At 34.8% G+C, this 24,473-nt stretch overlaps 1 protein-coding gene across 3 annotated transcripts in view; it reads right to left on the reverse strand.

Annotated features, from left to right (window-relative positions):
* KCNK2 (potassium two pore domain channel subfamily K member 2) overlaps positions 1-24,473 on the reverse strand; it is a 179,805-nt gene that overhangs the window by 23,746 nt on the left and 131,586 nt on the right. For all 3 annotated transcript variants that reach the window (XM_012781754.3, XM_012781755.3, XM_012781752.3), the window contains exons 4-6: positions 19,671-19,831; positions 17,244-17,430; positions 6,284-6,423 (exon numbers count right to left, since the gene is read on the reverse strand). In XM_012781754.3, the coding sequence (XP_012637208.1) occupies positions 6,284-6,423; positions 17,244-17,430; positions 19,671-19,831 (488 nt within the window). The remainder of the gene's footprint in view (positions 1-6,283; positions 6,424-17,243; positions 17,431-19,670; positions 19,832-24,473) is intronic.

Raw genomic sequence — 24,473 nt, forward strand, 5'->3', positions numbered from 1 at the left:
ATAATACTGAGACTTATTATTAGCCAAAATCTTTTTACTCAGGGAAAGCATGTGTCTTAGTATTATCACTTAGAAATGTGAAACTATGTTTTATTATGCATTTTTAATACTCTGCACTAGTTACATATTTTAGTGGAGAGGACTCTCAATTATCCAAAATATTTGGTGTTTTTATTCATCAGAATTGTAAACTAGAAAAAACTTTGTTGCTTCTTAATACTTTGGAAATTTTTAAAAGTTGTAGTCTCTGGAATGGTTTAGGCACAGAAAGTAAGGAATACCTATTGAGCAAGTCACCTGGCATTGTTTCACCTACATAAAGATGACAACTAAAATATATTTAGTTAGGTTTTATTTAATTACACCCTTCAGTGAGTTATTTCAAAACTAAAATTATCTAAGAATAATTTTTCCGTTGCTGTAGAAATCTTAGTACTGTTTTATATATGAAAACTTTGGTCCTGATAACCTTTAGATAAATTATAAATTGGTTTTCCCTTTCTTTCTTCACATACTCTGTTGAATTTGTGACCCCATTTTGCACTTCCCTAAATTGCACTATAAATCAGAAAATACACATCTGCTCAAATTGAAAGTTCCATTTCAACTGATTCAACTGCTCAGAGCGGCTGTGGCTTCGGAGCGTTCACATAAACTTCTGGTCATGGCCTTTATTCACGTGAGCTTTCTACAAATGCAATCACCGGAAAGTCCATGCTGCTCAAAACACCAGGTAGAAGCCAAAAAATTTGTGGTAAGAAAAACATAATGCAATGTTTAACTAAGCGTGAAAACACAATGATACATCTCATACTTTCAGTTGAGAGTCATGAAGATCACTCATAAGTAGACACACAAACTTGTTTTTCTCATTAAATAAATCAGTTGTGTAGAAATTTGAACTTATTTGAAAGAATGGTGGTATGATCTGAATTGTGTCTCCCCAAAAGTCATACATGCAAGCCCTAAATGACTTCATTTGGAGATAGGGCTTTACACAAGGTAATGAGGGTTAAATGAGGTCATAAAAGCAGGGCCATAATCTGATAGGACTGGTGTCCTTCTAAGAGGAAGACCTACTAATCATTCTGTAGATGGTTCTTTAATTTCCATGACTTTGTGTAGAATTCAGTGTTTCTGTTGGAGTTGATTTATAATTTTATTCTGCTATGGCCTGAGAAGATACATGGTATAATTTCTATTTTTTTTTTAATTTTTTGAGACATGTTTTGTGGCCTAAAATGTAATCAATCTTAGAGAATATTCCATGTGCTGATGAGAAGAATGTATATTCAGTCGTTTTGGGGTAGAATGTTTTATAAATGTCTGTTAGGCCCATTTGCTTTAGAATTCCACTTAAGTCCAGTGTTTCTTTATTCATTTTCTGCTTGGAGGATCTGTCCAGTTCTGTTAGTGGGGTGTTGAAGTACCCAGAAATTACAATGTTGCTTTTTCTCACTTTGTTTAGCTCTAGTAGGATTTGCTTTAGGAATCTGGGCACACTTCTGTTGGGTGGATAAATATTTAGGATTGTTATGTCTTCTCAATGAATTGTTCCCTTTACTATTATTATTATAATGACTATCTTTGTCTTTATTTACTATTGTTGATTTGAAGTTTATGTTATCTCTTAGAGAATGATTCCATCTGCTTTCTTTTGATTTCCATTTGCCTGGAATATTTTTTTCCAGCCCTTCATCTTAAGTCTGAATGAGTCCTTGTGGGTTATATGTGTTTCCTGGAGACAGCAGAGAATTGGCTTCTATTTTTTAATCCATTCATCCAGGCTATATCTCTTGTGTGGGGAATTTATTCCTTGAAATAAATGACAAAGGGGATACAAGTAAGCAAAATCTGTGGGACTCAGCAAAAGCAGTCCTAAGGGGAAAATTCATAGCCTTAAATGTCTACATCAAAAATACAGAAAGATAGGAAATCACCAATCTAAAGAATCATCTCAAGGAACTACAAAAGGAAGAACAAACCAATCACAAATGCAGCAGAAGAAAAAAAAATAACTAAGGTCAGAGTAGAACTAAATGAAATTGAAAAAGAAAACACTACAGAAGATTAATGAAACAAAGGGTTGGTTCTTTGGACAGATAAACAAAACTGATATACCTCTTGGTAGATTAACCAGAAATAGAAAAGAAGGGACCCAAATAAGCTCAATCAGAAATGAAAAAGGTGATATTACAACTAATACCACAGAAATACAAAATATCATTTGTGAATACTATAAAAATCTATATGCACATAAACTCAAAAATATTGAGAAAATGGACAAATTTCTAGAAATACACAACTTCCCAGGGCTGAATCAGAATGAAATAGAACTTCTGAACAGACCAATTACAAGCAAAGAAATTAAAGCAGCCATAAAAATCTTCAAACAAAAAAAAGTTCTAGACCAGATGGTTTCACAGCTGAATTTTATCAGTCCTATTAAGAAGAATTGGTACCCATACTATAGAAATTATTTCATAACATTGAGAAGGAAAGAATACTCCCCAACTCATTCTACAAAGCCAGTACTGACTTGATACCAAAGCCAAGAAAGGACACAACTAAAAAAGAAAACTATAGACCAATGTCCCTTATGAATATAGATGTTAAAATCCTCAACAAAATTGTAGCAAACTGAATTCAGTGGCACATGAAAAAAAATAATCCACCACAACCAAGTGGGCTTCATCCCAGGAATGCAAAGATGGTTCAACATATATAATCCATAAATGTGATTTGCCACATAAACAGAAGCAAAAACAAAGATCACATGATAATCTCAACAGATGCAGAAGAAAAAGCATTTGACAAAATTCAGCACCCTTTTATGATAAAAACTCTTAACAAAACAGATACACATGGAATATAGCTCAAAATTATAAAAGCTATATATGACAAACCCACAGCCAACATCATACTGAATGGGGAAAAGTTGAAAGCATTCCTAATCAGAACTGGAAGAAGACAAGGATGCCCATTCTTACCACTTCTATTCAACATAGTGCTACAGGTTGTAGTCAGAGCAATCAGTCAAGAGAAGGAAATTAAGGGCATCCAAATGGGGAAAAAGGAGGTCAAATTATTACTTTTGCTGATGATATGATCTTGTATCTAGAAAACCCAAAGATTCCATCAAAAGACTCCTGGAATTGATAAAATAAATTCAGCAAATTCTCAGGCTACAAAATCAATGTACATAAATCAGTAACATTCCTATCCACCAATAGCAGTCAAACTACGAATCAAATCAAAGACTCAATACCTTTCAGAGTAGCTACAAATGTACAAAGAAAACAAAATATCTAGGAATATATTTAACCAAGAATGTGAAAGATCTCTACAAAGAGAATTGTGATTCACTGAGAAAGGAAATTACAGATGATGTAAACAAATGGAAAAATATATCATGCTCATGGATCAGTAGAATCAATATTGTTAAAATATCTATACTACCCAAAATGATGTACAAATTCAATGCAATCCCCATTAAAATATCAATATCATTTTTGCATATCTAGAAAAAATAATTTCATGCTTCATTTGGAACCAGAAAAGAACCTGAATAGCCAAAGTGACCTTAAGCAAAAGGAACAAATCTAGAGGCATCACTTTACCAGATATTTAACAATATTACAAGGCTAGAGTCACCAAAACAACATTGTATTGGCATAAAAAATAGATACATAGACCAATGGAACATAACAGAGAACCTAGATATAAAATCATCCACATGTTGCCATCTGATCTTTGACAAAGTGGAGAGCAATAAACACTGGGGAAAAGAATCCCAATTCAATAAATGGTGCTGAGAAAATTGGATAGCCACATGTGGAAAATTGAAACAGGATCCAAATCTCTCACCACTAACAAAAATTAATATAAGATAGATAACAAACTTAAACCTAAGACATGAAATCATAAGAATTCTAGAAGAAAATGTTGGAAAAACTCTTATAGCCATCAGCCTAGGTAAATAATTTATGAAGAAGACCCAAAAGGCAATCACAGCAACAAAATAAATAGGACTTGATTATATTAAAAAGCTTCTGCACAGCGAAGGATGCAATCAACAGAGCAAATAGCCAACCTATAGAATGGGAGAAAATATTTGAATGCCATACATCCAATAAAGGGCTAATAACCAGGATCTACAAAGACTCAAGCAAATCAGCAAGAAAAAAATAAAACCCCATTAAAAAGTGGGTAAAAGACATGAACAGAAGCTTTTCATACAAAGATAGACAAATGGACAGTAATTATATGAAAAAATGTTCAATGTCACTAATCATCAGAGAAATGCAAATCAAAACCACAATGAGATATCACCTAACTCCAGTGAGAATGGCTTTTATCGAAAAGTCCCAAAACAATAGATGCTGGCATGGATGCAGAGAGCAAGGAACACTTTTACACTGTTGGTGGGACTGCAAAACAGTGCAACCTTTATGGAAAACAATATAGAGATTCTTCAAAGAACTAAAAGTAGACCTACCATTTGATCCATAAATCCCATTACTGGGTATTTACCCAAAGGAAAAAAGTCATTTTTTCAAAAAGATACTTGTCTATTGAAGCACAATTCACAATCGCAAAGATGTGGAATCAATCCAAGTGCCCATCTATTCATGAGTGGATTAATAAAATGTGGTATATGTACACCATGGAGTGCTGCTCAGCCATAAAAAAATGAATTAATACCTTTTGCAAAATCTGGATGGAACTGGAGACCATCCTCCTCAGTATTGCAAGAATAGAAAAACAAACACCACATGTACTCACTATTAAATTGGAACTACCGATCAGCACTCATGTGCACAGATGAAAGTAAAACTCAACATAAATCATGCAGGTGGGGGTGGGGAGATGAGGATGGGTGAAATCATACAGGTACAATGTACCTATCACATTATAAGTGATGGGCACACTTATAACTTAGACTCAAGCAGTACCAAAAGAATCCATGTAACCAAAACATTTGTACCCCTGTAATATTATGAAAGAAAAAAAAAAAGAGGAAGAGACACTGAGCTCTCTCAGGTTTTCTCTGCCCCACCATGCGTGTGCCCAGACAAAAGGACATGTGAGGCCACAAAAGGAAGACACCATCTGCAAGCCTAGAAGAGTGGCCTCTCCGGAAACTATCCCTGCTGTCACCTTCCACCTTCCTGAACTGTGAGAAAATACATGTCTATTGTTTAAGCCACCCAGTTTGAAGTATTTTGTTTTAACAGCCTGAGTAGACTAATACAAATGGTTATCTCATTACTCTAGAAAAATGTATTAATACTTTGTACCAACTAGTACTACCACAAAAAGTGCTGGTTTGTAATCAGATAATCTATGCCAATTTCCTCAATACATAAAATTTCCCCTTTTACTATACATGCATATGAACACCAGATAATGAAATAGAGGGGGTAGTTAAAGGAAGACAATGAGTATTATAGAGGCAGGTTTTACAAATTTGTTGTTCTCTGAAATAATTAACAAAGCTGACTAACTCCTACACTCAAAAAGCAAGAAAAAAAAAACAGAATTCATAATAAAACACTATTCTGTCACAATCAAACTAATAGTACTTCTGGACATGTAAATATAAAATCAAAATTTAATTTCAAAATAAAATTTCACAATCAGTATGTAAATTTCAAATTTTCCAAAATGTCATGGGTCAAAATTCTAATGTTCATTTCTATATGTGTAGTCCTACAAAATAGGTGAACAGATATCTTTTTGAACAACTAAAATCTACATACAAGGAAAATAGCCATAATGCATACAGCTTTGGAATATATATGTCATGCAGGGGTGTGTCCACATTTATGCAGACATTAAAAAAATAATTGAATAGAGCAAAAAATTCAAAATTATGGAAAACATTCACTATTCCATGCTACTGATACCTTAATACAAATATTGTCTATTATATTTTGCTCTGGGGAATAACATTCACTTTGTGCTCTTCAAGGGAAAAAAAACAAAAGAAAAAGAAATAATGACGAAAATATTTTTTAGTTACATCTTTCTTCATTACAAAGTACCCTCAGTTTCTAGATAGCACCTAGCACATAAAAGGTATTTAGTAAATATTTTTAAATAAATGGATTATAACTCATATATTTTCCTATAGCCTCATACAGTGAATTCATGATAAACATAACTATTAAAAATGTAACCAATGTTTAATTATTTAATAATGCAAACAATAAAAAAATTAAAAATAACCTTTGCAGAATTAACTACATAGAAGTGTTTTTGCACACTTCTTAGTTCTTACCTCTTCCTTTGTCTTTTTAGATATTACTCGAAGCCAATCTCCAATCATACTCAGGACAGCAGCAAAGTAGGCAAGTCCTACAAGGATCCAAAACCACACAACAGGCTTATAGAAGTCTAGATATTCAATGTCAGATCCACCTGCGAGAGAAAAACAAGGCAGAACAAAATAATTTCATATTCCTAGGAATAAACAATTTAAATATTAATATTTGCTAAAGTTATTAACTGAATTCTTGTCAATTGATCTATGTTATTTTCTTCATATTGAATTTCTCATTTTCACTCACATAATTCTTATCTATTTTTCATGAACAAGTTAAATATTAATAAGTTCTTCTTAATGAGACCTTTCATTACATCTCCAGGTCATAATGATTTTTCCTTGCTCCATGTTTTGTTTTAATTTATTATAATCTCTCTCAGTTTAGCACTTAATTATTCCATATGCTTTAAGTTTCTCTTTCTAGCTCTATTGTAACAAGTAAAAGGTAGATATTATACATTTTTTATTGCATTTACCTTATTGCCAATACTTACATGCAAACCAACTTACTTAAAGGCGAACTGAACAGGAAGTGGGCAACTCTAGTGATGACTCTTATTTTAAAGTCACCAATACAATGGATTGGTGACAAATGGCGGAAACAATGCATTGATGGGTCTCATGAGAACAAACAGTAATTTGCAGGTGATACTGCCATTCTTTATTCTTTGACTTTTCAGAGGAATTCCCATGTTTGTCATATATTTAAATCTGTAGCTCTTGAGAAAAAAATTGACAAAGGAGCTATTTTTCTTTACTCTAACCCTTGAGGTACTTTTCCATCCATTTGGGACAATAACTGCACCTATGAGAATCTAGATTCATTTCAGCACGTCCTTCATTCAACACATATTCATGGGGTCACTTTTTAAGCCCTGAACATTGAAACTACTACTTATTTTCACAAATAAGGAATCAAGTTCTTCTCTTGAGAAACTCATAATTTAGCTCAAGAAAGCCTCACATAGACAATTAACCAAAATGGGGTATATTGAGTGCTAACAAAAGAGAGTTAAAAACTGCTATGAAGGACAAAGAAGAAATGGTTTTTACTTCTGGAATGGGGAAGGTAAGTCTTAAGTAAGGAGGATAAATGGAATAGCTCAGTGCAGAAAACACACAGCATATTCAAAGGACTTTTAGCAGTGGATGAAGTTTCATATGCACAGAGCCAAGGAGCACACCCGTGGAAGAGAGGAATCTAGAACAAGTAGGCTGTGTCAGATTGTGAAGCCTCCATCCTAACTCAGTGGAGAACAGGTAAAAGTTTACAGAGAAATAAGTTCTATATTCACATCTGATACGCACAGAAAGATCTAGTGGCAGAAAAGGAAGAATTGACCAGGAAGCCCCAAGAGAGAGAAGCTTTTGTTCTGAACTGGTTAACACATTATTATGCCCGAGTTAAAGTAGGGAAGGAAAGGAGAGTCATTTCAGAGGCAGAATCATCAGGGATCAATCGATGACCAATTAGTTGGTGTGACCAGTGAGAGGAAGAGCTCTCTGCTGACCAACGAACCTCACTGGGGAGATGAGGCAATGACTGCCTAGGAAAGGAGCTGTGACTAAAAAAAGAGAAGAGTAATTTAAACTGCGACATGATGGGTGTAAGTGCTAGAAGTCATGCCCAGCAGGACCTTTAAATGCAGATCTAACACTTAATAACAGGACAAAGCAGGAGATAAGGATTTTTAGGATCAGCAGCATAGACTGGGGGCACTTACACAGGAGTCAAGGATTTACTCAATTCACAAAAATTCAGCCCATATGTTCAGAAGAACAGCTAATCAATTGCAAGTATATATTAAAAATCAAGTATGAAATAATGAGTATAATGTTACCCTGAATTAGACTTTGAATTGCTCACAATGACATTTTCAAATAATAAAGGATCAGAGTAAAAAGAGGGCATTTTTCTATCAGGTAAATAATGTGAATTAGACACAAATTCAGCTTTCTTTTGGGACCAAATCATTTTTAAGAGTACAGTTTACAAAGTGAATGATATTACCTTCAAAATATTGTGAAAATTTTATTTTGCGTAACATTGAAAAAAATCATTTCTGGGAAGAATTATGGATGCTAAATGCATCTCGTGATGGTTAAGACTTGGCTCAGGGGGGAGGCAACTCTACAAATCCACAGAGCTGACTTAGGAAATGTGTACGGAAACCTGTTATTTGATAGGCTCACCAGCGAATTCCATTTTTTCAAATGTTTCCATTTCAATGAAACCAAAATGACATTTTTTTCCCAAATACTTTCTCTTTCAAAACCAAAAAATCTTCATCCAAATATTTGTGACTCATTTAACACAGAAGTTCACCAAGATGTTGATTTTAGAAGAGTTAGTTCATGCTCAAGATGACTTTTTATAAGTCTTCTTTCTTATAAACAGGATGTCACAGTTTGAAAAGAGTAAATTAGCTTAATCACTAAAAGGTCTATATTTGGGTAAAATGTTCAACCCACAAGTTTTAGTGGATTCTAAGCTCAGGGGAAAAAATGTTTTTCCTTTTTAAATTGCCACTCTTAAGATGAAATACTGGCAGTCAGATGATCTCAGAAAATTAATACTATATATAAGCAGTTTTGTCAAACAACTCACCAATCCAACATACTTTCTGATATTTAAGATTTATAAATTAAATTTCAATTTAATTAATTCTAAGAATCATATCTAAATGAACATATCTGTAATGTCAGGATAACTTGATAAGAAAGGTTGTTAACTTTAAGTTAGGAAATTTTTTAAAAAGAAATTCCTGGCTGCTACGAGCATTCATTTCAGTCCAGCTATGTTCGGGGAAACCTATCTATGTGTCTCTTCTTATTAAGAGACCCAGTCTTTTATTGACTTCCTGTAAAATTCCTCCCTCTATCTCCACCACTCCCTTTTCTTCTCTTTCCACAGACTCCTGAGATGCAGCCTGTAGGTTTCTACAACCCACTCTTTTTTCCTGGGTTCTCCATCAGCCTGGCGGTAATAGTCACTCCACTGCCTTTTTTTCCCTTTATTGCCACTGAAAATGCACAAACAAGTTCTTTCCATTTTAAGAGCTTTCTGGCTAATCATTATAGGAGAGCATACAGACGGCAATAAAAATAGCAAACAGGGGTGGAGGTACAAAGGTTTCAGGAATCTTATAAACTTTTCCAAGTAGTCAAAATAAGTCTAATCTTCCTCTCTGTTATGATATGTTACAGCTTCTTTTAGATCCACCTCTTTCTGGATCTCCCTTCCCTGATACTTTCACAAGGAGCTCAGCCAGAACCTAATCCAATCTAACACATTAAACTACTAAAAATATAACTCAGGAAAGGTTCTTCTGGCTGGCATTATTGTTAGGAAACCATAACCATCCTCTCTATAAAGTGGGTTTCCTAACTTTGCTAGGAACAATTCTTCTATCCAACATTAAGAAGTCCCTTCCTATCTGGCTCCAAAGAATTGTCAACTGGGGGCAGAACAGCCCATGAGGTCATGGCAGGTATCTCCTCGAAGGCATCTTTTTATCCTGGCCTTGATAGCCTTACATAACCCAGTCAATATGCTCACATCAGCTGATTTACAGGATATTCCAAATTGGATTGGGAGAGAGGAGTGCAAAGTCAGACTTCCTGATTACCAACATAAATGAAATCATTCATCCTAAAGCCTTGTGGGTAGGTGTCAAGGGGAGCTGTATTTCTACTCCTTACACTTCCATTGATTTAGGGCAGGGCTATTAACAAGACCCTTTGGCCATAGATTTAAGACACATCACCAGCTGCCTTTATCAGAAATAAAGCCGATAATCTAATCTCCATCACTGTCATGGTCTATTTGGATCTCAGGAACAGAAGACAGGTTTCTACTGGCTTCCTGAAACTCTAACAGTAAGCATCCCACTCTAAAATAGATACGTCATAATCTCGGTAGGAATGAAGTAACATCTGTGAGGCCATATAGGCAGGGGGCAAAAGAGCTAGAATTCAAACCTAGGTCTGCATAGCTCCAAAATGCAGGCTCTTTTATTGAATCCAGTGGTCCATGCCACCTACAATCTTAGCTATTGTCTTTCTTATCATTTACCCACCAATCTATTTCGCCCATACTACGTGGCAGATACTCAGCTAAGGCTGAAAACACTCAGCAGAAGGAGGTGTACCTGTTCCTGCAAGCTTCTCATCTAGAAATCATGTGAGTCTGAAGACAAGCACCGTTTCCCTAGGAGCCTCCTTACCTGGCTCTGTCCTCACTCCAGAAATTGCCAACAGTTGGCTTCTTCCAAAGAACCTGAACGTAAAACACCTCCTTCCCCTTAAATTCAATTTTCTTTTTTGGTGATTGTTTTTTTTTTTTTCTGAATCACAAAGCATTTACAAAGAAAAATACCCTGGTTTAGTTTAGATAACAAATATTCGTTTTAATTTTGGTTCTTTTTAAACTTTATTTTAATAAATTTAAAGCTATTCTGCCTTAAAATGGACGGAAAAATCTTATTTTCTGCTTCAGTATATTTTTCTTTTGTTATAGTAATTTAACTGAATAAGGTGTTTCTCGTTGCTTCAAGAACTGAGAGGCTCTTTCAGTGATATTGTAAATCCGGTTTTCCTTTTTTTCAAATGGAAATAGGACTTCAGTATGAAACAATAGCTCACCTACTCTAAATCAAACTTCTCATATGCCATGTAGTCAGAAAAACATAATGCCAAAAAAAGTTATCTAAGCCTCTACTATTCAAACTTATATTTTGGGATTTTATATTTCAGCATTTAAGAAGTCCATATGCTTGGTCTTAAATTAAGAAAACTGCCATGAGAAGAACAAGAACCTCACTATCATAAAGGAAGAAAAATCAACACATCGTCTCATTCACTCATCCTTTACAAAGATGGAACAGTATACATGATGAACTCAATAGTTATCCCTAGAAATTACCTTTAAATTTCAATACAGAGCGATCTGGAATATTTTTTCCACAAGAGTTAGTACAATTTACTGCTTGCCCCACAAAGCTATAATTAATTATCAATCACTGAATGCTTTCTTCCTCATTTTTCCCCACATGCTTTTACAATGCTTCTATATATGCATTCTGAACCCTAGAAATTACGTAACTTGTTGGTTTATCCATAGTCCCCTGAGAATTCTGAACTTTGGGTCAAATGCCGTTTAATTGATCAACAGATGGCCATCAGTTCTCTTGTGAGTTTGCTGGGAGTCAATGGCTGAATCAAAGAGTGACCAGACCCGTTGCAGAATTTTCCTGCATTATAAAACAGAGCAACTACCAGGAAGAGAAGAAATTTCCTTATGTAATTTAATTGTTGTTCTTGGATTTCATACATTCTGTCCCACAGGAAGAGGAATCAGAGCAACTGTTATCACTAAGTGCTAAGCATAGTGTTTAATTTACAATACGTGTTCACTAAACACCTAAAACAAACTAATGAATGACTGATGAATAAAATACATCTCTATAGCAGTCACGTCAATTCTCCCTTTCTGATCAAAGTGATTTTTTCTAAGCCATTGTTGTGGTAGTGGTGGTGGCTGTTCTCCAATACAGCTCACTCCTTTCTGGGTACTTTCCTTGTTACGTGTTGAATTCCTGGCAAAGTTTTACTCAGTGATCAGCTCAATAAATAGCCCTTTTACTAACTGGCTTTTGACATAGTTGCAAAACTCTTAGGCAACATCAGATACTGTTTTCCAGAGGGTCTCCACTAGAACAAATTGTTTTGAAAAAAAAATAAAAAAAACTTGCCATGGTTTTTAAACAGAGATTTATGTTTTTGTGATAAAATTCTCTTCACTTAAGCAAGCTCTGAGCAATCCAATGAATGAGTCATAATTTCGGTTATACAGGAAAGTAATAGTTTGGTTATCTAAAAATTGCATTTCCTATAATGAGTTTTAAAACCTAATTCCAAGAAAACTTCATTCTTAATATGAGACATACAAATATGTTTTTCCCAAATCGAAAAAATGTGATGACAAATGATTATAGAACTATGAAAAATTATAAAAATGTTATAAAGGTAAATGAACCAGGAGAAGAATTTTACCTGGGAAAGTTCCAAGTTATATTTTCTGTATAGAGGGAGCACAAGGCAGGAAGCATGAAGCCAGATTAACCTAGTACACATTCAACAACTACATGTATGATGAAGAAAATTTCATTACTTAACCAAATATACTACATTTCATTCACTATAATTCCAAAGAGGTGTATTTCAATGGTTAAATAAATCAATGCTCAGATATTTAATATCAACCATGAGGATTTCTTAGAACATCTGAATTTTTGCCTGGAATTTTTGTTTTTTATTAGAAAACTAGGTAATGTGAGGACACTTCTTTGTGAGACTATAAATTTGCATCTGGCTTTTTTACCCATTCACATTGCCTGTCATGAATCAATCTGGTTTATGAAAAGGAGTATTTGGAAGGACGGCTCGGGCAACTTCTAACCAAGCTGTGAAAATGTGTGTCTTCAATTCCATGACCCCCTCTAACCCTAACAGTATATAATAAAGGAGCCACCAGCTTTGAAAAAGAATTTTAAACTATTTTAAGTTAGCTAATTATTTGACTTTTCTCAAATTTTGAAGAATCATCAACTCATTTTTTTGTGTGTGTTTTCTTTTAAAGCCATGGACCTTTCTAAAGGAAGACAATATGGGCATGAAAACGCAAAGTAAATAAAAATAAAAAAAAATAAAATAAAATAAAGGAAGACAAGTTGTAAAAGCAAGTCCTGAATAAGTAAAAGACAATCTTTCACACATTACCATATACTTAATATTATTTCTTTTATTTTAATTAAGAAAAGCTGATTTAGCTCTCAGTCTATAAGGCAAGCATGACTCAACAACTTATCACTCCAGGCATCTGTCCAAATAAAAAAAGTAAAATGATAAAAGTTAAGAAACACAACATAGGGAATAAACATTAATTGTCAAATAATAATTTAGCCATGAACTTTAACTTATCTCTACAAGTTTGACTATATAAATCATTATAAATGCTTTTAAAATCAACTAAATGACACTTTGCTAAATAATTTCCTTTCTCCCTTCTCACCTTTCTGAAGAGTTACTCTGCATTCACTACCTTTAGCAATAGGGGTCTGCCTAGTCATATTTTAAACAAAAGTGTTGGACTGACTCTGTGGCCTCCCAGGTCCCTTTTAGCCCCAGAACATTGAGCCCTGAGAGAGGGCAAAAAGGGCCATCAGGAAGAAGCAGATACCAATCACTAAGGAAACCCTTAGTATGCCACTAAGACATGTTCCCTATATAAATATAAAATTAAAATTTGCTGGGAGATCTCTTCCTGCAGAAAAAGTACTAAGTGCTGCATTCCCATATGCAGTTACATGCACAGAGATCATTGCCTATTCGTGGTGTCTAAATGCTTTGGATTCAACAGTACCCACAGTGGAAAAGTATTGTAAGTGCAAATCTAAATACACAGTTATTTATGAATTAAGAAATTTATTATGCTCTAATGTATCATAAACATTGTGACATAGGAAAATAAAAAGTAAGGAGTGGGATTTAGAAGTGCATAGAATTAGGAGTTGTCATCGTATTTTCTTCTCATCATAGAAAGTCTGCCTTTCTTGTTTATTCCCTGGGGTTGAGCATTATTTCAGAGGTCTGGTCTAAACCATCACATCATCACTTGTTGCTCTTGAGATGCTCCCAATAACTACACCAACATTGTGGGTATATTACAACCAGTATCCTAAATATTTATAAATAAATTTCCAAAATATGTTCTTATCTTTTAAAAACGCCCACAGTTTGAAGAACATGTTATTTAAGTTGGCTTCAGAGATGTTCCTTGTAACAATGTAATTGAACCCTAATCGTATTCGGAACAGGTTTTGCAGGGTTTGAGAAGAGCATCAAATACTGAGTGTGCATTAGGGGACGTACATCTTTGTGTTCTTTTGAGAGTTATAACCCAGTAGAAAGATGAGCAGGCTCAAGTTAGAGCAATGCCTCTTGCTTTTCCCTGGTAAACGTAGTAAAATTAAATGAGAACTCTATCTATGGTGACATCTAACAGAAGGTTCTAAAAAGTAAATAACTGATAATTCCAAGATGGGGACCTCACATTAGCTCGATAGCTAATTTTACAGTCAGAAGGTGCCAAGAAGCAAAGGCTAATTTTGTGTACTTTAGTGAACTATATGAGGCAATTATTTTCTAAGATCTTTTAAAAAGAAATCCTAGCACATTTTATTTTTCCAAAGACTCTTGCAAAGGGCACACATTTCTACCCCACCTTGGCCACATCTGCCTCCTCATTCACATGTCATTCCAAAAAACACTCCCTGGACACAAGAACCTAGCATGTAAAGACTATAGTACTAGGAACAGGTTTCTACAGCTTTACAAAGATCAACGGCTGTAAAACATAATACAAAATTAAAGAGACGAAGGTGAACAGACAAAACTAGCATTAATCTGCCTCCTCTCTAATTTATCTTACTTAGCACTTGCCATTTTAATCATATCAAATTCCTGTGCTAATTATTATCAAGGTATATTTCTACCCTTTTTTGTTATTTCCTCTGTGAAATAAAACTAAAATTAAAGTAACAGATTTAAAGAGAGGTAACAATGCAATAAATCCTACTGTTTGCTTGTTAGATTATACTTAATGGTGCACAGGTATCTTTTTGTCACCCTACTCTCTTACTACACTGTGACAGAATTTTGAATTCAGGGTCCCCATTGACACACACAAGACGTCTTCCTTGGGCAGTTGGGAGTTGCTACTAATAGACCCGTGCAAACCAGCCAGTCTAGCCAGTTTCAGAGTGTTAATCTCTTAAAGTAAGCTGAAACTTTTTCTTTCATCTACAAAACCATAAAGTAAAAATATTTGCTTTTTTCCCTAAGCCACAAATACAAATACAGTATAATTTTAGGATTCCACCCACCTTTATTTTTATTTATAATTTTTGGTTTTTTAGAGAGTCTCAGACCATAAGGGCCACATACTGGATGGACACAGTTTTTCAGTTGTTTAAAATAACACAAGTAATATGAAGCAGTTGGCCTGAAAATAGAAGACTCATCCCATAATACCTTTATAGTCTACATTGCTCTAGGACCTTATTAATTATATTTATAAAGTGATAAAACAGCCTAAGATTAATGATCAAATATCCTTTTTGTCATCATCACTGTGTCTAATTTTCCCCTATATTAACATACTTTCCATGTCTACGCAAGCCAATTATACATTTCCAATAAGAGGTAGAAACTGAGTATTTTAGGACAGTAGCTTATCTTCTTATATAGAGTTACAAATGTCTGAAATTCTTCTGCCCACATTTTGCTAATTATAAAACAAAAAGCTCTCCCCCAAAGTGATGTACCTCTTTTTCCCTGGAGCCACCATCCAGTACAGAGATGTGTACATGGTGTTTTTGACCAAAGCAAAGCTATGTTCATGAAAACATCCCCAGCTTCGAGGATATCATACATTCCCCACAAAGGAGGGCTTTGCCTGGTTAAATCCGAAATAAAAAATCTATAGAAACAGATGAACTCTCAGACTTCCCTGAGATTTTTATAGAACTGCAGAACATATTTTCTTTTCTGAAAATATTTAAGTGGTAGTTTGGGTAAAGATAAAACAGTGAATAGTCAGAAAGTATAAAACTCTCTTAAAACTAAATTAGTCTGATGAGTTTATTCTGAGAAATTTAATAAAACAATCCTACTATAATGTTTACCATGATTTTTTAAATACTTCCAAGTGAATATTTTTTCAAAAAAAAAAAAAGAATGGTTTGGATTTTTAGAAGCTGGTAAAAATGGTCTATGATAGACTAGCATACTTACTTTTACCACCATTACTATATTTTATTTAAAATTGGAATTACAACAATAATGATGATGGATAATAAGTGAGAAAGAAAGAGTTGAATGGATAGGGACATAAGATCTAAGAAATACAACAGAGCAAATGGGACTTGATTTTTTGAGTCATCAAAAAAATGTGCATAGAAAAATGTAGACACTAGGTATACACGCATACTTTAGGTAAGGCCAAAAATGCTGTTCTAAGAATTAAAAATTAAATGAGTAAGTATTTTAGAGGAAAACAAAAGATTTTAAGTAGTCAAGAACATCCGAAGTTTGCAGCTGTTTTTAAAACTAAGGGCAGGAAAGAGTCTAAGTTGAAAGGTCAAAAATAAATTAAACCTGAATTCTTATAACACTTACAAAAATAAGTAAGAGGCAGATATTTGGTTTCTAAAATTAGGGTGAAAATGTAAAATTCTGAACAACCGGCAATTTTCATTTCCTTCACAGAATAAAAAATAAATTGCTCAACTCTACCCTTTTGTTTGTCTCCAGTGTCACAGGGTCCCTTTTTGTCTCTGCCACGGTTACGGGTTGATTTGTGTCCTCCAAGAAGACACGCTGCAGTCCTGATCCCTAGAACCTCAGAACGTAACCTTATGTGAGAATAAGGTTCTTGCAGGTGTAATTAGTTAAGATGACATCATACTGGAGTCAGGTGGGTCCCTAATCCAATATGACTGGTATCCTTATTAGAAAAGGAGAGACATAAGGAGAACACTATGCATGGAAGAGGCAGAGGGGGGAGTGATGTAGCTATAAGCCAAGGACTGAGGGCCTCCACCAGAAACCAGAAAGAAGCAAAGAAAGATTCTACCCAGAGTCTCAGAGGGACCATGGCCCTGCTGGCACCTTGATATCCAGCTTCCATGAGAGAATGGGTTTCCTTTGTTTAAAGCCACCCAGCTTGTGGCACTTGGTTATGGCAGCCCTGGGAAACTCATACAGCCATTGCATTTCATCATAAACCCAAGTTTTAGGAAAGTCTAGAAGATACAGGTTAGGTGAGCAACGTGGGGGGCCGGGAAGAACTTACCTGCCACGTAGTCGCCAAATCCAATGGTTGTCAAAGTGATAACCACAAAATAAATGGCGTCCAGGGCACTCCAGCCTTCTATGTGCTTGAATATGATCGCGGGCAAAGCCACAAAGAGGACACAGCCAAATAGGATAAATATAATTGTTGAGATGATGCGAATCTTGGTCTGACTAACATTCCACTTCTACACACACACATATACACATACATATAGATATATGGGGGAGAGACAGAGAGAGAGAGAGAAAGAGAGAGGGATTGATTATTGGCATCTCCACAAAGTTAGCCTATATGCTGTTATCAGCAAATTAGCAAGTGAGCATGTTATTTTATTCCCTTTTACTCTCACTTTTCAATCATCTTTACTCATGAAAATTGGGAATAACATAAATAACTCAAAACAGTCAATGCTAATAATGTTGCTGCTTTGCTCTTACACAGCTTTACGACAGGTGAAATGTATTTAGAAATAAATTACCTTTGCTCTGAGAATGCATTTTCAGATTTGCATCATTATTTGTTTACCTGAGCTACTTTTGAAATATTTCTATTTTATAGGCCTACAACTGATTGTTAGGCCACACACAATTCAGAAATGTATGAAAGTAGGGAAAACTGAAACAAGAATTAAATATTTACAATTTATAACTGGTGAACATTAATTTCATGAAGACTTCCCTCTGTCACTCCCATCACTTTTTCTTACTACTAATTCAATTAATTAGAGCATAATTACCAACAGACCTGAAGTCCACGGCTTTATTCCCACATGAACCAAGTGAATCGTTTCTCTGTTCTATGGCGCTAAACTGTACAATTAATAAGGCTACATGATCTGTAGGTAAAGAAACATTTTCAACATCTCTAAGCCATAGCTGTCATCAGAGTATCCATACCTTTTTTTTTTTTTTTACCTCTTTCTCCAATAAAAGAAATCTCCATAGTGTAATGTATCAAATAAAGTTGAGATACAGATAGGAGTTCATCTTCAAGCCCTCTATTTGAAGTTAGTTACTGTATATTTTTAATCTCTAACTGGATCTGTCCTATCTACTGTAAAAATGATAGGTCACATCCCACACCATATGAAAATCACAGAATGTTAGAGCTTGAGAATTTTTAGAGATAAAGAACCATGAAATCATAGAATGCAAAGAGAACATAGCTGGTCTTCTAGTCCACCATCCTTGTTTCATGTTTGAGAGTTAAATGAGTTCATGTTTGTGAAGTTTTTAGAATAGTGTTTGATACCAAACACTGAATCATGATCCTTGAAAGGTCATCACCCTGAGGGCATGCAACTTTTTTTTATGCACTAATGTATATGCTACATGCAAAACATGGCCCAGTATGTAGCAGGCACTTGAAAATTTGTTGAATGAATGAATGAGCAATTCGATATTACCAAGTTTGTACTACTAATCTGCCCTCCTGATTAATACAGAGGATACTTTTAATATCAATATAAGAAAACTATATCTTATTCTACACTAATAGTAAAAATGTTTGAGAGCTCATTTAATCTTAAATATGAAACTTGACTAATACTAAAACTGGAACTGTATTGTAAATTGAGAAAATAATACTGAATGGTTTCATTTCATCAGTAGAGTTCAATGTAAATATTTTGTTGAACTTTTTGTGAAGAGATAAAACATTATTGACTAATAAATAAAATTTATTTGCAACAGTGGAGCTAGTGGTGACAAATCAGGCTTATTATCATAGCAGTATAATTATTTTTCATTTAAAATTTTCATAAAAGCATTTTAATTCTTTTCTATCGGCTATAATAATACAAGCATGAACATCTTCATGCATACTACACCTTTGGTTCTACTGAATTACATTCTTTAGGTGCATTTCTATCAACGGCATTACTGAATTAAGTTATATGATCACCCTTCTCGTGTTTGCTATTTGTATTGCATTCTTTCCAAAGGGGCTATATAAAGGTATCAAAGCAATTTTTTTAATAACAAAATATTGTCAGTCATTTACTACCTATGTTAATGTTTAATTTATACTGCTGCCAACCCTTAGAGTAGCCTTTCCACAGTACCATTATTCACACTATGCAAATAAGAAAATACAGATTTCAGGGAAAAATAACTAGTTTAAAAGAATATAGGTAGGAGCTAGTACATCTGGAATTTGAACCTAGAACTATTCAATTTCTACTTTTTCCATATATCTTTTTGTGTTTTTCTCATGCACTAACATTTATTCATTCAGATCAAGTACAAAAATAATTAAAATACAGTAAATTATGTGCCAATAGAGATGCAGATAAATGCAAATAAACTGTTATGGAAACCCTAATAACTGAATGTCTAACCGTACCTGTGGTGATAGAAAAAGTATAATATTCTTAAAAAAAAATCAAACAACAAATATATGTAGTTAAAAGTCTGTCATACTCACAATAAACGTATCTTCCACTTTGGCAATTCCTTTTCCAAATATGGTCCCTAGTTGATCTCCGACTCCAGCCAACAGAAAACCAAAGAGGGGAATTCCCAGTAAGGCATAGATAATACAGAATATTTTCCCGCCTTCTGTGCGTGGTGAGATGTTTCCAAATCCTAAAAAAAAGAAAGAAAAAAAATCTGTTGTTTATAAATGAGTAGTAATTTAAAAAAATACAACCTTAAGGTGATTCAGAAATTCACAGATATCAATTTTATGTGTCTTGAAATAATTGAGTTGAGAATCCCTTTGTATTATTTAATCTTTTAATATGATATAAAATACTCGTATAAGCAAATATTTCAATAATATACAAAGTACAACCACTGTTCCAATTAAACCTTGATAAGATGATGAAAATTAAGGTGGTGACACATTCCATAAAGCCAACGTTTTCATTAAGTTTACTCCTGTCTCTATTACTGATAATCTTGTTGACTATAAAGCTTTCAGCGTCACTTAGGAAACACTGAGAAGAGTGTAATGATTTAATTTAAGAGTAGTATTCAAACATGCTTAAATTATTCAAAGATTAAGTTTAGTACTTTCAAATCTTTTTTTATTCAAGTATATATCAAAAAACAATAATTAAAAACTTAAAATTAGGCCGGGCGCGGTGGCTCACGCCTGTAATCCTAGCACTCTGGGAGGCCCAGGCGGGCGGATTGCCCGAGGTCAGGAGTTCGAAACCAGCCTGAGCAAGAGCGAGACCCCGTCGCTACTATAAATAGAAAGAAATTAATTGGCCAACTAATATATAGAGAAAAAATTAGCCGGGCATGATGGCGCATGCCTGTAGTCCCAGCTACTTGGGAGGCTGAGGCAGGAGGATCGCTTGAGCCCAGGAGTTTGAGGTTGCTGTGAGCTAGGCTGACGCCACGGCACTCACTCTCGCCTGGGCAACAAAGCAAGACTCTGTCTCAAAAAAAAAAAAAAAAAAAAAAAAAAAAACTTAAAATTATAAAACTTATTTAAAGCTATGAAGATTTTGAAGGCTTTCCAGTTTTCTGCGACAATATCTATTTGTTATGATTCAAGCAGTTCAACTTCATTTACTTTATAATAGCAGGAGCATTGTCTACATCTATGTTTGGGTTACATAATGCATGCTTTCTAGAAGCACACAGAGGGTCTCTGTTGATAGATAAACCTTTTATTCTCCTTTATATTATATTAATTTGGACCTTTAGTTTTAATTTTGTCTTACTCATAAATGTGGATAAATATTTTGGGATTGGATTTTTGTTGTTGCCGCCTAGTTTAGTGACTATTATAGTCAAAGATTATGGGCCGTATTATTTTTTTACTTTTTAGAATCTTTTGACATTATAGCCAATTGTTCTATTTGTTTCATTTTTATTTGAAAAAAATATGAATGTTGTATTTGTTGGATACAGGAAGGGAATATATATGGGGTCATGGGGTGGGCTAATGTTTGGCCATTTTAACCCATACATTTTTCCCCATAATGTTTCCAGCTTTCTTTCCATTAGTCAGTTTTGTGTTCAGTGCTAGTCCATTCATCTACTAAAGGATTTTTTTAAACATACCTAAATTTTTGAGAACTTTGACTTTTCCCCATGAGCCTATTCTTACGTCATAAAAAGAATAATTACACTAATTCCTGTTTTTCAGTGCCATGTTGTGTATTCATTCCTTGAAACAAGTCCTACACTTCCTTTATCTAGGTCAATTTATTTAAGTGGTTGAGAATTCCTGGTCATAGTTTCATACTTGTAAGCATACTACTAGATTGGTTAGTATTTGTGACTGAAATGTATTTTCTAGCCTCAGTGAGAATTGTGGCATATGGAAGATTCCAGCTGGAGTATTTGTGCTGGTCAGGGAGGTGACACTTGAGTAGGATAGGACTTCCATGTGGGTGTGCATTGCACAGGACTTCCAGGCCGGGTCTCCCAAATCTCACGGCAGCCCCACTGAACGACCACCTTACCGCTTGTCAGGCCCACTGCCTGCTCTGGGAACATCTGTAACACAAATTCTGTTAGAAAATCTTGTGTTCACAGCTTTGTTCTGGAGGCAAAGACTGGAGACAGCCACTCTAAAAGTTAGAATTAGTGGTTCCTCAGAACTTTAACTAACTTACGGGCTGACTGCCTGTGGACTCATTTCTGCTTTTAATTTTGGTGACTTTATGAGGTTCTCTCTGAAAAATTTTCTTTTTGGAATTCTCTGTTTCCCATCTATGGGGGATGTGAGCTCCTCAGCTCAAAAAGATTTAATTGTCACTCTGAATCTATACGCTTCATATTATCCCCCAAATCCATTCCTGTTGTGATTTCCTCACACTTTCCCTCCCTTCATGCACACTATGGCATTTTTTTATTTTTGCTATTTTTACATGTTTCTGTCTTCTCAATGCAACTTTTTCTGATGTAAGGTAAATGCATGTTTCTACCAGGGGATTAAATACATGAATTTACTAATGTCTTTTAAGATGTTAAATATTGATTAACGAAAAAAACTAAGAGGTTTATACTCAGATAATCAAACATGTTTTCTAAAAGCATTTTACTTTAAAGGCTAAAATTAACTGATTGAGAGACCTATCAATCAAGACAAAATCCTAGTAAGAGTTCAGCAATATTTTATAGCCATTCCTAGTTCCATCATTCATTAGTTACATGACCTTGAGCAAATTATTTCCTCATCTGTTAGAAGAGCATGTTTTTATTACATACTTCATCGAGTTGTAAGAGCTAAGTAAGGTACTACGTGAAAGGTGCTTAGAAAAGTCCTTTATACTAAATGTTCTTGATATATGTTAGGTAGTATTAATATAATAATTATAATCATTATTAGTAACAGTATTGGTGGAAACAAAGATTAGAAGATCAATGTATTTAGCCTTATCAGTATGCAAAGTATTTAATAGTCAGGTTCACGGGGTCACAATTACACAGTGTTCTCCACCATGTTCTGAAATGTCCTGTCCAATTATGGGTGTCATTGTTTATAAGGGACATTCATGAAACACACATAGAGGAAGGCAACTTTTCACATATAAAGGTTGGAACGGTTGGGGGTGTTAATGATGAGGAAAAAAGACTGAGAGTAGAAGGAGGTAGTTTAGTTGATTTCAAATATTTGAATGATTTAAAACAAGGAAAAGGAAACAGATCTACTCTGGCACTTCAAGGCAAAGAATGAGTAATGGGCACAAGCTACAGAGAGTAAGCTCATGTAAATTTAACTGCAGCCAAAATAGAGTAAATGACTATAAAATGCAAGCAGGGGCCAGAAAATAATTTGCAGAGTTTAGCGTTTTGGACTGATGGTCTTCTATAATAGAATTCCTTATAATGTGCAGTTGTTGTGATTCAATAGGCAGATGTGCATGCCATAATAAGAGCAGGGTTCTCCAATATCTGTTTGTGCTGTGGGTTATAATTCATGCTGTCAAAAATTTACCTTGAGTATCTACTATTTTCTAGGCACTACACTAAGCACGCAGGATACAGCTGTAAAGTAGACAAATCTGATCTCTCAGAATTTACAGTTCAGTGAGTAACGCAAGCAAGAGACTGATTCACATATATGTGATAAATGTAGGCTACAGAAAGTGCAGGATGCTCTTGGTGCACACAAAGTTAGGAGAATGACACCAGCTGCACACAGACGCTGTGGTCTGAATCTGAGTAGAAGTCACCCAGGAGCAGAAAGAAGCAGGGTTCATGACAGCCCAAAGAACCACAAGAGAAGGGGCTCAGAGGAATAAAAGATAATATCGCACCTTTGAGAAACTGAAAGAATTTCGTTGGATAGAGAAAAGAGTGTCTGAGAGCAGCAACAGATAAACGAGGAACAGTAAACTGAGGCTACATTATGAAGACTCACATTCATGCTAAACAGTTTGGGCTCTATGATGCAGGCTGAATGACTAATGCAAGACTCTTAGCTGGATCCTGTTACACATTGAAAGGTTTTTCTGGCCACAAAGAAGAGGATGTTCATAGGGAGGTAAGGAGAAAGAAGTGTCAAGCCCAGGTTCTGGCACAGGAAATGGGTGATCTTGGCAACATTTCTCTGAGATAGACACACTGAGAAATGACCAGGTCTGGGGAGACCCAGGGTAGGATCAAGGAAGGTAAGGAAAGTAAAGATTTGGAATAGGTTGAGATCTTTGATATGCCAGTGGAATAATCAAAGGGGAAATCCACTGCACATTGTATGTGTGAGTCTGAAAAACCCAAGAGAGACCTGAGGTGGAGATATAAATTATAGGGTAGATGAAAACACTCAAGAAGAATGTGTAGATTCAGAAGAGAAGAGAGCCTGGTACAAAACTCCAAGGAAGACCAACATTTAAAGAGCACAGAGAACAAGGGGAAACCTCAAAGAAACAGGCTATGAAAAGATAAAGGAATGTGTGTTGTTAAGAAAGTCACAGGGAGAATGAGTCAAAAAGGAAGAGAAAGATAAACATTACCAGATATTTTTGAAAGGTCAAATAAGATAATCATTGAAGACTGTCTAATGATTTTGCAACAAACTGATGATCAATGACATCAGAAATGGTCATTTCAGTGGGATGGCAGAAGGAGAATCTATTTTCTTTTTCTATTTTTTCATCTTTTATTTTGAAATAATTTTAAACTGTTGGAAAGTTATAAGAATTGTACACAGGACTCTCATATACACTTCCTGTATATGTTATATTTTCCCACTTTGCATCATCGTTCTCCCTAAATACACATTTTTTTCTCAACCATTTTATAGTAAGCTGTAGACATCATG

This window comes from Microcebus murinus, chromosome 23 (genome assembly GCF_040939455.1).
Source record: "Microcebus murinus isolate Inina chromosome 23, M.murinus_Inina_mat1.0, whole genome shotgun sequence".
Lineage (NCBI taxonomy): Eukaryota > Metazoa > Chordata > Mammalia > Primates > Cheirogaleidae > Microcebus > Microcebus murinus.